The sequence below is a fragment of the Muntiacus reevesi genome, chromosome 1 (assembly GCF_963930625.1).
Source record: "Muntiacus reevesi chromosome 1, mMunRee1.1, whole genome shotgun sequence".
In the NCBI taxonomy this organism is placed as follows: Eukaryota; Metazoa; Chordata; class Mammalia; order Artiodactyla; family Cervidae; genus Muntiacus; species Muntiacus reevesi.
Window position 1 is genome coordinate 192373805 of NC_089249.1, and position 13755 is coordinate 192387559.

At 37.7% G+C, this 13755-nt stretch overlaps 1 protein-coding gene across 1 annotated transcript; it reads right to left on the minus strand.

Annotated features, from left to right (window-relative positions):
• Nucleotides 1–4741: 4741 nt before the first annotated feature.
• LOC136166288 (olfactory receptor 7E178-like) lies at nucleotides 4742–5722 on the minus strand. The gene has a single exon (XM_065932400.1). The coding sequence runs from the start codon at nucleotides 5669–5671 to the stop codon at nucleotides 4742–4744; it is 930 nt and encodes a 309-aa protein (XP_065788472.1). The 5' UTR covers nucleotides 5672–5722.
• Nucleotides 5723–13755: the final 8033 nt, after the last annotated feature.

Sequence of the window (13755 nt, forward strand, 5' to 3'; positions counted from 1 at the left end):
AAATAAATAAATAAAGTCTCTCACTGTTTCCATTGTTTCCCCATCTCTTTGCCATGAAATGATGGGACTGGATGCCAAGATCTTAGTCTTCTGAATGTTGAGTTTTAAGCCAACTTTTTCACTCTCCTCTTTTACTTTCTACAAGAGGCTCCTTAGTTCTTTGCTTTCTCCCACAAGGGTGTTGTCATCTGTGTATCTGAGGTTATTGATATTTCTCCTGGAAATCTTGATTCCAGCTTGTGCTTCATCCAGCCTGGCATTTTTCATGATGTACTCTGTGTATAAATTAAATAAGCAGATTGACAATTTACAACCTTGACGTACTCCTTTCCTTATTTGTCCAGTTCTAATTGTTGCTTCTTGACCTGCGTACAGGTTTCTCAGGAGGCAGGTAAGGTGGTCTGGTATTCCCATCTCTTTAAGAAACAACAAAATTCTGTAAAGCAGTTATCCTTCAATAAAAAAAGAAATTAAAAAAGAATTTTCTGTTTTGCCTATAAGGTTATTGTTACCATCTTTCTAAATTATCAAGGGTGAAACAGATCACCAGCCCAGGTTGGATGCATGAGACAAATGCTCGGGGTTGGTGAACTGGGAAGACCCAGAGGGATGGGATGGGGAGGGAGGTTCAGGATGGGGAACACATGTAAATCCATGGCTGATTCATGTCAATGTATGGCAAAAACCGCTACAATATTTTAAAGTAATTAGCCTCCAATTTGTAAAAATAAATGGGAAAAAAATAAAAAATAAAACTGATTTCCTCCATTCAAAAAATAAGAATTTTGTTAAAGGGAGTGGATGGATACAAGTATATGTATGGCTGAATCCCTTCACTGTTCACCAGAAACTATCACAACATTGGTAATTGGCTATACTCACATACAAAATGTAAAGTTTTGAAACAGAAGTAAAATGAAAGAATTGGAATATAAATGAGGCCCAATTTCTTTTTTTTTTTTTTGGAGGTCCAATTTCTTGAGTAGAAATGGAACCCAGACTTTATAGCTCTCTTTTAAAAATTGACATATAGTTGATTCACACCTTCAGTGTAGGTGTACGGTGAAGTGGTTCAACATTTCTATAGATTATACTCCGTTTAAAACATACTGCATAGCACAGGGATCTCTACTTAACACACTATGGTGAACTGAATAGGAAGGAGGTTCAAAAGGGAGGAGATACATGTATATGTGTGACTGATTCATTTTGCTGTGCAGTAAAAACCAGCATAACATGTAAAGCAACTATACTCTAATAAAAATTAATTTAAAAAGTAACCTTATTACAGAATAATGGCTATATTTCTTTGTACTGTACCATATATTCTTATTGCTTATATATTTTGTGTATAGTGGCTTGTATCTATTAATGCTATATTCCTAATGTGTTGCTTTCTCCCACTCTCTCTCATTTGGTAACCATAAGTTTATTTTCTATATCTGTGAATCTGTTTTGCAATATACATTTGTTTCTTTTACTTTAAAAATTCTGCATAAAAATGATAACATAGAATATTTGTCATTGTCTGTGAACGTCACTAAGCATAATATCCATCCATGTTGCTGCAAATGGCAGAATTTCATTTTTTTTTATGGCTGAGTGATATTCCACTGTATATATACATACCACACATATCTCATTTGACCTTGAGTGGGTTGATTACAGGAACGAAGGAAGAAGCAGAAAACCGAGATTGGGAGCACCAAAGAAGTCTGCCCTGAGTTATCATCTACCAATACTTCCTGGGACCCCTGCTTGTCATCTCAGTTAAGCTCCCCTAGTTGAACCATCAAGGGTTGAGGCCCACCAGGAACCCCCAAAGGGTAGAACACCATGAGCAGAGAGAGGGTCCCCACGTGGAGTGCCAGGGGAGAGGGACAGCTAGGGGCCCTGCGTCTGGGGTTAGACTGCCCAGTTTCAACTTGGCTTCGTTCCAAATTGACTTTTTTTTAATTTTTATTTTTAATTGGAGAACAATTGCTTTCAATGTTGTGTTAGTTTCTGCCATAAAACATCGTAATCAGTCATAAGTATACATATATCCCCTCCCTCTTCATCCTCCCTCCCACCCCATCCTACCCTTCTCTATCATCACAGAGCACCGATCTGAGCTCCCTGTACTATACAGAAGCTTCCCACCAGCTGGCTATTTTACACATGGTATTTTTACACTATTTTATACACGGTAGTGTATATATGTCAATGTTACTATCTCAATTTGTCCCACCCTCTTCTTCCCCTGCTATGTCCATATGGCTGATCCCTACATCTGCATCTCTATTCTTGCCCTGCAAATAGATTCATCAGTACCTTTTTTTAAATTTAGATTCCATATACATGCTTAATATACAACATTTATTTTTCTCTTTCTGACTTATGTTACTCTGTATGAAGACTCTAGGTTCATCCACCTCCGTTCAACTTCTTTCCTTTTTAATGCATGTGCTGTGTTCTGTGCTCAGTCACTTCAGTCATGTCTGACTCTTTGTGACCCCATAGACAGTGGCCCGCCAGGCTCCTCTGTCCAGGAGGTTCCCCAGGCAAGAATACTTGAGTGGGTTGCCATTTCCTCCTCCAGGGATCTTCCCGACCCAGGGATCAAGCTTGCAGGTCCTGCAGCTCCTGCATCGGCAGGCAGATTCTTTACCACTGAGCCACCTGGGAAACTCTTTTTAATTCATAACTGGTATGAATTAAACTTAAAATGCTATGATCCTTTCCTCTTTTGTGAAATAACAGTAATACCTGCATTTATACCTTGAGGGAGATTATGCAGATGAAATGAAACAAGATACATGGAACAGTTAGCTCAGAGCCTGGCAATCAAGAAATCCTCAGTAAAAGTCCTAGATGTTATGGTTACATTCTCCTCGTCCTAACATGAGGGATATCAGTAACCTTAGATATGCAGATGATACCACCCTTATGGCAGAAAGTGAAGAGGAACTAAAGAGTCTCTTGATGAAGGTGAAAGAGGAGTGAAAAAGTTGGCCTAAAACTCAGCATTCAAAAACCGAAGATCATGGCATTTAGTATCATCACTTCATGGCAAATAGATGGGGAAACAATGGAAGCAGTGACAGACTTTATTTCTTGGGATCCAAAATCACTGCAGATGGTGACTGCAGCCATGAAATTAAAAGACAATTGCTCCTTGGAAGAAAAGTTATGACCAACCTAGACAGCATATTAAAAAGCAGGGACATTACTTTGCTGACAAAGGTACATCTAGTCAAAGCTATGGATCTTCCAGTAGTCATGTATGGATGTGAGAGTTGGACCATAAAGAAGGCTGAGCGCTGAAGAATTGATGCTTTTGAGTTGTAGTGTTGGTGAAGACTCTTGAGAAGTCCTTTGGATTGCAAGGAGATCAAGCCAGTCAATCCTAAAGGAAATCAACCTTCAATATTCATTGAAAGGACTGATGTCAAAGCTGAAGTTCCAAAACTTTGGCCACCTGATGCAAAGAGCCAACTCAGAGCAAAAGACCCTGATGCTGGGAAAGATAGAAGGTAGGGAGAGAAGGGGATGACAGAGGACAAGGTGGTTGGACAGTATCACCAACTAAATGGATATGAGTTTGAGCAAGCTCCGGGAGATAGTGAAGGACAGGGAAGCCTGGTGTGCTGCAGTCCATGAGGTCGCAGAGTTGGACATGACTGAGCAACTGAAGAACAAACAACATTCTAACATTACCTTCATGATTATTTTTAAGTGCCCATGGTACAGATAGGAATGACCCATTTCCCGCTGTTATGTGGAGATGCCTAGGAGAGGTAGAATCAGGGTAGGAAGGAAGCAAAATTCTGAATGAGAATTTTTCTATCTATATTCATCAAGCATATTGGCCTATTATTTCCTGTTCTTATAAGATCTTTATCTGGCTTTGGTATCAGGGTAATACTGGCCTTATAAAATAAGTTTTGGAGTACTCTCTCCAATCTTTTAGAAGAGTTTGGAAAGAACTGGTAATAATTCTTTAAATGGTTGACTGAATTCACTGGTGAAGCCATCTAGTCCTGGGCTTTTTTGTTGTTGTTGTGAAGTATTTGATTACTGATTCAGTCTCCCTACTTGTTACTGGTCTGTTCAGATTTTCTCTTTCTTCATGCTTTAGACTCAGTAGGTTGTATGCTTCTAGAAATTTATCCATTTATTCTAGGTTGGACATTTTTGATGTATAATTGCTCAGACTAGTCTCTTTTAAGATTCTCTTTGTTTCTGTGGCATCAGTTATAAGGTTTTCCATCTTATTTTTTTTAATTTTTTTGCTTTTTATTGTAGTAGTTTTGCCATACATAGACATGGATCTGCCATGGATGTACCTGTGTTCCCCATCCTGAACCCCCCCCCACCTCACTGGTTTTATTAAAATGAATCTTTTCAGGTGATATAATTATGGCTGATTTGCATTGTTTTATGGTAGAAATCAGTACAACATTTAAAGCAGTTTTCCTCCAATTAAAAAATAAACAAATGCATGAGGAGAAACTGGAAAAAAAAAAAATGAGACTTTACTCTTTGCATCTCAGTTATCCTGGCTCAAGTTTTGGCAATTTTGTTTATATTTCCAAAGCATTAGCTGCCCTTTCCAGTTCTGTGACCAGAAGAATTGTTGTTGTTGTTCAGTTGTTCAGTCATGTCCGACTCTTTGCAACCCATGGACTACAGCACACCAGGCTTCCCTGTCATTCACCATCTCCTGGAGTTTGCCAGAAGGATAGCACAGGTATTGAGATTAGACTATTCTGCTGATAATCCTCAACAGGGCACTCTTGATGTCCTTGTTCCTCAGACTGTAGATGAAGGGGTTCAGCATAGGGGTGACCACAGTGTACATCACTGAGACCACTGCATCCTTCCTTGGGGAAGATGAGACAGCTGAACTGAGATACACCCTAAGGCCTGTTCCATAAAACAGACAAACAACCAACAGGTGAGAACCACAGGTGGACAAGGCTTTGTACCTCCCACTGGACGATGAGACTCTCAGGATGGAGGAAACAATTCTATAGTAAGAGAAAACAATTCCTGATATAGGGAGAAAACCAGAGAAGGTCCCAGCGAAAAACATGACAATGTTACTTCCTGAAGTATCAGAACAGGCAAGGTCACGAAGCTTAGGAACATCACAAAAGAAATGAGGGATTTCTGCATCTTTGCAGAAAGTAAGTTGCGACACCATCAAGCAATGCATCTGAGAGTCCAAAAGACTGATAAAAAATGACACAAGAACTAACAAGCCACAGATACGGGGCTTCATGATCACTGTGTAGTGTAGTGGGTGACAGATGGCCACCAACCGGTCATAGGCCATCACAGACAGGAGTAGACTTTCCAAACAGCCAAAAAGAATAAAAAAGGATATCTGAGTTAGGCAGCCTGCATAGGTGATAGATTTGCTGTGTGCCTGGATATTCACCAGCATCTTGGGGACTGTAGTGGTACTGAAACCAATGTCAACCAAGGACAGGTTGGAGAGGAAGAAGTACATGGGGGTGTGGAGGTAGGGGTCAGAGCTGACAGCCAGGATGATGAGAAGGTTCCCCAGCATGGTGACCAGGTACATGAACAAAAAGAGCCCATATATGAACGGCTGCAGGTTCAGATCATCTGAGAGACCCAGGAGGAGAAATTCTGAGAAACTTGTTAAATTCTGGAGTTCCATGTAGCTGGACTACCTTTTGGGATGAAAAAAAAATAGTGTTATGATAAATAAAGCAAGTACCCAGGGAGCAAAGTGTCCTTAGAATAAAAAATAAACTATTCACACTTGAGTAATGCAAACCTCAAGCAATATTTTTCAGAGGTGGTAAATTCATTATAATTAGAACTCCTTCTACATTGATGTCTGGATTATTTATCTGTTTTTGTATGTTTCCACTTAATAGAGACTGAGCCAAAGTCTATAAGCAACAAGGAAATTTCGAGACAACAAATTCAAAGACACAGTAACTATCAGCCTCCCACTGTTAAGGAGAACATATAGAATATTAAATATCTTTCTCCTTTGAGAAGAAAAATAGTCATTGTATGGTGGTATGCTGGTGTATAGTGGCTAAGTCATGTAAAAGATGCAACTCTTTGCAACCCCATGGACAGTAGTCTACCAGGCTCCTCTGTCCATGGTATTTTTCAGGCAAGAATACTGGAGTGGGTTGTGATTTTCTTCCTCCAGGGGTTTTTCCTGACCCTGGGATTGAATTCACATCTCCTGTTTCTCCTGCATTGCTGGAGGATTCTTTACCCACTGAGCCATCAGGGAAGCCAAATTAGATTCTAAATGAAGTCAAATGTTCATAATCAAATAGAATTTTATATGCCAGTTATTTCATGGGATTTCATAATTTTTTGGCTTTACAACATATGTCTTTCATGGAGATAACATGAACTTTCAAATGTGTGGGTGTTCTGGTAAAATTTTTTTGAAATAAAACTCAGCTATACAAGAGGTTAGCCTTGGTGGATGTCACCTTTTCATACATAGGTTTTTGTTGAATGCAGCAAATAATACTGATTCTGTAAACAGTATCACCTATGCTTAAACACATACTTCTTTTAAATGAACACACTGCACCTTATTTTCATCTTTTGCTGGTTTATTTTCCGTCAATGCCACACGATTTCAGGACACATCTGAGACTGAACTCATATTCTGTGTTTTTTGTTTAGAGTGAATTGCTAAAACTAGTTAAATACATTACTAATCCTAAACATTTGTAAAGGGTTATTTTCTCCCCTAATGCAACACTCTTTGTTTATATATTCTTCAGAATTCCTGGGCGATTGATTCAATGAACCCCTGTGAGTGTAATTACCTTATACAAAGTAATGTGGTACAATCTGCCTTTTAGTAAATACAGTTCCATATGGAATTCCGTCAGTGGTTGGTTGAATCCACTGATGCAGAACTGTGGATATGAGGGGCAGGGGGCACTATAGTTGAGAAATTCAGGACCCTGGTCTGAAGTTTCTTTCTTTTTTCCCTTTTTTGGCCACATGGAGTGGCATGCAGGATCTTAGTACACCAATCAGGGATTGAAACCACACCCATTGCAATGGAAACCCAGAGTCTTAACCACTGGACCACCAGGGAAGTCCCCAGATCTGAAATCTTAAACTGGTTTCTCATTCCTATTTAAGAATTTTTCAAGTCAATCTTTTCTCACAGAGGAAAGATTGCATTTCTTCTAAATTCAGTTCCCTGAAGGCAAACAGATCTGTATTCACTCTGATAGATCAAAACATGATTTAATTTGGGGAAAATGTAACAGAGAGAACAGAGAACAATATTACAAATAACTGGATAGTTTACTCATTTCTAAAATGAGTATATTAATTGAACTTACTTAAGGGTAGGCAGAATATGTTGCTCCAAAATATTACAATTTTGCTTAAAGATTATTTGAATCTGAAGGCAATTTGGAACAGATATTTCAATTTTTTATTTAAAAATGCTAGATAGATATAAAAAATTTTAAAGAAAAAGGGGAAAAAAGTCTTAGTGTGGTCATCTGGCTAAAATTGGTGAATTATTATAAAGATTTTTAAATTGTGCTTTGATGAAATTGTGCTTATAGAAAACTGGTATTCGATTTTCTTTTCTGTTTAAAGAAGACAGATTCTTGGATAATTATAAAAGATTTTTTCTTTACCTGTTAAGTAGTTCATCTAGGAAACAAAGATTTTGTATTTTAACAAAATAATTTCCTGAATGTCATGTGTTCTTTATTATGTCTTTGATTACTTAAGAAAATTAAGTCTTCTCAATATTAAAAGAGCTAGGAGGGAGGAGCCAAGATGGTGGAGGAATAGGACGGGGAGACCACTTTCTACAAATTCATCAAAAGAATAACTGAACGCAGAGCAAACTTCACAAAACAACTTCTGATCACTGGCTGAGGTCATCAGGCACCCAGAAAAGCAACCCATTGTCTTTGAAAGGAGGTAGGAGAAAATATAAAAGATAAAAAGAGAGACAAAAGAGCAAAGGACAGAGATCTGTCCCAGGAAGGGAGTCTTAATAGAGGGAGTTTCCAGACACCAGGAAACCCTCGCACTGGTGGATCTGGGGGAAGTGTTTGAACCTTGGTGGGCAACCTGACTGGGAGGGAAACAATAAATAAGAGAGCTAAGGTAGGATTTTTCCTCAAGGACAGTAGATCCTTGAGTAACATAGGTTTGAACTATGTAGGGCCACTTATATGTGGATTTGACACTACTAGACAATCCACAGTTGGTTGAATCTGCAGGTGAATGACCATGGACATGAAGGGTTGACTGTAAAGTTACATATGGATTTTTGACTGCACAGGGGTCAAAACCCCTAGGTTGTTAAAGGGTCAACTGTGTGTTATAACCTATGTTTGTCTTTAGAATATTTTAATTTTCATTTTGGTTAAGCTGTTTTTATATGGTGATCTGTGATCATATTTAGTCAGATGTTTTAAACTATTTGACAATTTTAACAAAATCCCCAAATTAAATTATAAATAAAATATTTTTTATTTCAAACTAGACAGGATTTCCCAAAAAGTCTCTGAAAAAATCTTAAAATATTTGTTCTCTTGTCTTATAAAAAAATTGATGTTAAACTAATTTGACTTAATATGCTAAATAGCATGGAAAACACTGACAAACAGAAATGATGTTTAATCTTCTTTAGGTTATATTTGTATGTGTGGCACTTTAGTCAGTAAGTCATGTACAACTCTTCTGATCCATAGTCAGACGCATTATCCATTGCGCTACTGGCCCTGTCATGTACAACTCTTGAGATCCCCATGGACTGTAGCCCGCCAGCCTCCTCTGTTCATGGGATTTCTCAAACAAGAATACTGGAGTGGGTTGCCATTTCCTTCTCCATGGGTTCTTCCCACCAAAGGATTGAACCTGGGTCTCCTGCATTGCAGGCAGATTCTTTATTGATTGAGCTACCGGGCAAGCATATATTTGCATGAATATATGTTATTAAAATAAGTTTTTCAGAAATTATATAAAATCTCTTTGTGTGTGTGCTTAGTCACTCAGTCATGTCCAACTCTTTGTGACCCCCATGGATTATAGCCCACCAGGCTCCTCTGTCCATGGAATTCTCCAGGCAAAAATACTGAAGTGGAATGCAATGCCCTCCTCCAGGATTTCTTCCCAACCCAGAGATTGAACCCAGGTCTCACACATTTCAGGTGGATTCTTTCCCTTCTGAGCCACCAGAGAAGCCCAAGATTACTGGAGTGGGTATCCTATCCCTTCTCCAGGGGATCTTCCCAATCCAGGAATTGAACCAGGACCTCCTGCATTGCAGGTAGATTCTTTACCAGTTCAGCTACCAGTGAAGCCCTAAAATCTCTATACTCATATATAGATACCCAATTTGAGATTTCTTATAAAATGTTCCAACAAAACAGACTTAAAAATAACTTATATGATCAATCACTATTCTTACTACAGTTTAATAAAAGTCTAGACTTATTTTAAGAACAATCATTTTTACTTTGATTATCCTTGATTAAGATGGGAAGTAATTGTAAGAAAAAATGATCTATGTTTTAACAAAAAATTATGAGATACTCACCATCACTAATCTTCAGGGAAATGCAAATTAAAACTACAATTTTATATATCACCTCACACCTGTCAGAATGGTTATTATAATAAAAAAACAACAAATAACAAGTGTTGGTGAGGGTGTGAAGATTAGGGAACCCTTACACACCTTTGGTCCCTGGAGGAGGAAATTGCAATCCACACCAGTATTCTTGCCGGGATAATCACATGGACAGAGGAATCCATGGGGTTGCAAAGAATAGGCCATCACTGAGTGACTCAGCATGCATGTACACCTTTGATAGGAATGTAAACTGATGTAGCCACTATGGAAAACAGTATGGAGGTTCCTCAAAACATTAAAAATAGAACTTTCATATGATCCATCAATTTCTTTAAAGAAAAATGAAAACACTAGTTTGACAAGCTATATGCACCCCAATAGTCATAGAAGCATTACTTATACCAACCAAGATATAAAAGCAATCTGTCCATCAACAGATAAATAGATAAAGAAAATGTGTTACATATAAACAATGAAATACTACTCAACAATTAAAAAAATGAAATTATTCCAGTTGTGATAGCATAAATTAACCTGGAGGGTATTATGCTCAGTGAAATAAGTCAGACAGAGAAAGACAAATACTATATTTTTACGCTAATACATGGAATCTAAAAAATAAACAGAAACAGGCTCACAGATATAGAGAACAAACTAGTGGTTACTTAAAGGGGAAGGGTGGAAAGAAGAGCAAAATAGATAAAGAAGATTAAGAGGTACAAATTACTAGGCATAAAATAAGTAAATTACAAGAATTTAACAGGTAGCCCGGGGTAATGCTGACAATATAATCCAAATTTTATGTAAATGTGTATGGAGTATAATCTCTAAAAATATTGTAGTACACCAGAAACTGATATATTAATGTAACTTAACTATATTTCAATAAAAATGTTCCAAAACACTGCGGCATATTATCAGACTCTATTCACGTTTACTAATTTTGAGTCTTTTTCTTCTTTATAAACTGATTCTTGTTGTTTTGTACATTTTGTTGACAATTAATGTTTCCAGTTTTACTCTCACCCTCCTGACTTCATGTCACCAAAGACTAAAGACTATGGCCTTAGTGCCCAAGTTCTTGTCAAAACTGTCTAAAGAAGACCCTACAGCTAAAATCAGATACTTAAGTGTTCTGCTCCCAAAAAAAGCCATAATTGTGTTGTCATCATTAGAGACTTTCAAAATACAAACCAAAAAAATTATCTAAATGCCACTGTATGTCCTCTTTCCATCATCCAAAGATATTTGAAACCCAACAATTTATGGCAAAACCAATACAATACTATAAAGTAAAATTAATTAATTAATTTAAAAAATTAAAAAACAAACAAACAAAAATCCAAAATCTGATTGACTACCTTCTGGATTAAAAAAATTAATTTTCAGTTTGTTCTCATCATTCACCTTTATTTTTCTTTTATTTTCAGAAATATGTCCCCCTATTAAATGCCTGATTTTTGTTGGTATTATTTAGTCACTAAGTAATGCCCTATTCTTTATGACTCCATGGACTGTATCTTGTCAGGCTCCTCTGTTCATGGGGTTTCCCAGGCAGTAATACTGAAGTGAATTATCATTTCCTTCCCCAGGGTTCTGCCCAAACCAAGGATCGAACCAGCATCTCCTGCATTGCAGGTGGATTTTTACCGCTGACCCACCTGGGAAGCCCTACATGTCTGATTATTCACGGTGTATAAAGGCCTAACTTGGGTAGATGTCCCATTCACCTACACCACCTACAATGAGACACAGTTTTTTAACTGGGCTGACTGATTCCCAAGACTACGAGACTAAGGTCCAAGGCTGAGATACTAAGTCAATGAGACACAGGACAATGTATTGAGATTTGTTCTTTTCTGAACATTACAGCATATGTTTATCTCCCTCTGAACAGATCTCTCACCTCATAACTTCCTCTGAGTCTCTCTCTTCAGATATCATTTAAATTTTATCTTTATATCTATATTTATCTATCTATATTTCTTAAAGTGTCTAAAGAAATGAAGGGTATCAGAATATGCTACCCCAAAATGTCACTTTATCATAAGTATCATTTTGAGCTGAGGGTGATTTAAAAGAAGTGGATACAAAAAAACTCTCTGCTCTCCTCCTATTTTCCTCAAAGCAGGGCATAAATATGCAAAGGTGGCTCCTCTCTCATCTCTAAAAGAAGGTCAGGAGAATTCTTAATTACCTGAGGTACTTCTGGGCTTCCCTGGTGACTGTGCTGGGAAGGAATCTGCACACAATGCAGAGACCTGGGTTCGATCCCTGGGTTGGGAAGATCCCCTGGAAAAAGGAAAGGCTACCCACTCCAGTATTCTGGCCTGGAAAATTCCATGGGCTGTAGAGTCCATGGGGTCACAAAGAGTCGGACATGACTGAGTGACTTTCACTTACTTACTTGAAACACTTCTAGACCCTTTTCAGCCCAGAGATGACACCAGAGGAATCTACATAACACAGCTTGCTAACACTAGTTCTTATTCACCATTAGTCACCCCAAATATTTGTCTTCCTAAATAGAAAAATGAGAAATAATAAAATGTGTAGTCTTATGTCAAGGTACAGATCAAAAACACCTCTTAAGTCTGTCTAACTTGGTTTTTCTATTTTAGATGCATGTGAAAATTCCCATCTTGCCCCAGGAATGATATTTCCATAGTTCAAATTGGCAAAATAATCTGCAAAATACATTATTATTCACAGAAAACTCTATAGTTCACAACATTCATGCACTAAAGTTCCGTGTAAACCACTTGGTCCTGTTCCTTAATTCATGAATGAAATATAATTTCAAGAGAAAGAAACAATTGCTCTACCTTCGTTTGCTTATCTGGGACTAAAGCAGGTTTGAAAAGAGAACAATAATTCTACTGTGATGTTGGGGAAAGATCCATGGGATGGAAATCAGGAGACCTATGTCTGAATCTCACATCTTTCACCTACTAAATATAAACTGTGTGTAAATCTCTCAACCTCTCTTTGCTGGTGTCACTTACCTAGAAATGGGAAGAATCTCTAGGACCTTTGTGCCACCGAACAAATATTTGCATTTCATAAATATTCAGTTATGGTTTTTAAATCAAAATTTGAATTATAATTGAAATAGTGAGTTTTATCAGTGAAATACAATCCCAAGAAAGGCAAAAGGTCCTTTGATTCTGTACTATGGCAGAGAGATAGAACCCCATGATGTCCAAGGGAATTCATTCATAGAATGAGTGGAGGGAGGGAGGTCCATGAGGGAGGGGACATATGTATACCTATGGCGGATTCATGTTGATGTATGATAGAAACAAAGACAATATTGTAAAGCAATTATCCCCCTATTAAATAAAAATAAATTTTTCTTTTTATTTATTTTAATTGGAGGTTAATTACTTTACAATATTGTACTGGGTTTTGCCATACATTGACATGAATCAGCCATGGGGGTACATGTGTCCCCCATCCTGAACACCCCTCCCACCTCCCTCCCCATCCCATCCCTCAGGGTCACCCCAGTGCACCGGCCCGAGTGTTCTGTCTCATGCATTGAACCTGGACTGGTGATCTATTTCACATATGGCATATATGTGTTTGTTTCAATGCTATTCTCTCAAATCATCCCACCCTTGCCTTCTCCCACAGAGTCCAAAATATTGTTCTTTACATCTGTGTCTCTTTTGTTGTCTCACATATAGGGTCATCATTACCATCTTTCTAAATTCCATGTATATGTGTTAATATACTGTATTGGTGTTTTTCTTTCTGATTTACTTCACTCTGTATAATAGGGAATTTTTTTTAAAAATAGTGAGTGTATTTATTTCCAATATTCTGGGAGGTGGGTCATAGAAGATCTTGCTGTGATTTATGTCAGAGAGTGTTTTGCCTATGTTCTCCTCTAGGAGTTTTATAGTTTCTGGTCTTACATTTAGATCTTTAATCCATTTTGAGTTTATTTTTGTGTATGGTGTTAGAAAGTGCTCTAGTTTCATTCTTTTACAAGTGGTTGACCAGTTTTCCCAGCACCACTTGTTAAAGAGATTGTCTTTTTTCCATTGTATATCCTTGCCTCCTTTGTCAAAGATAAGGTGTCCATAGGTTCGTGGATTTATCTCTGGGCTTTCTATTCTGTTCCATTGATCTATATT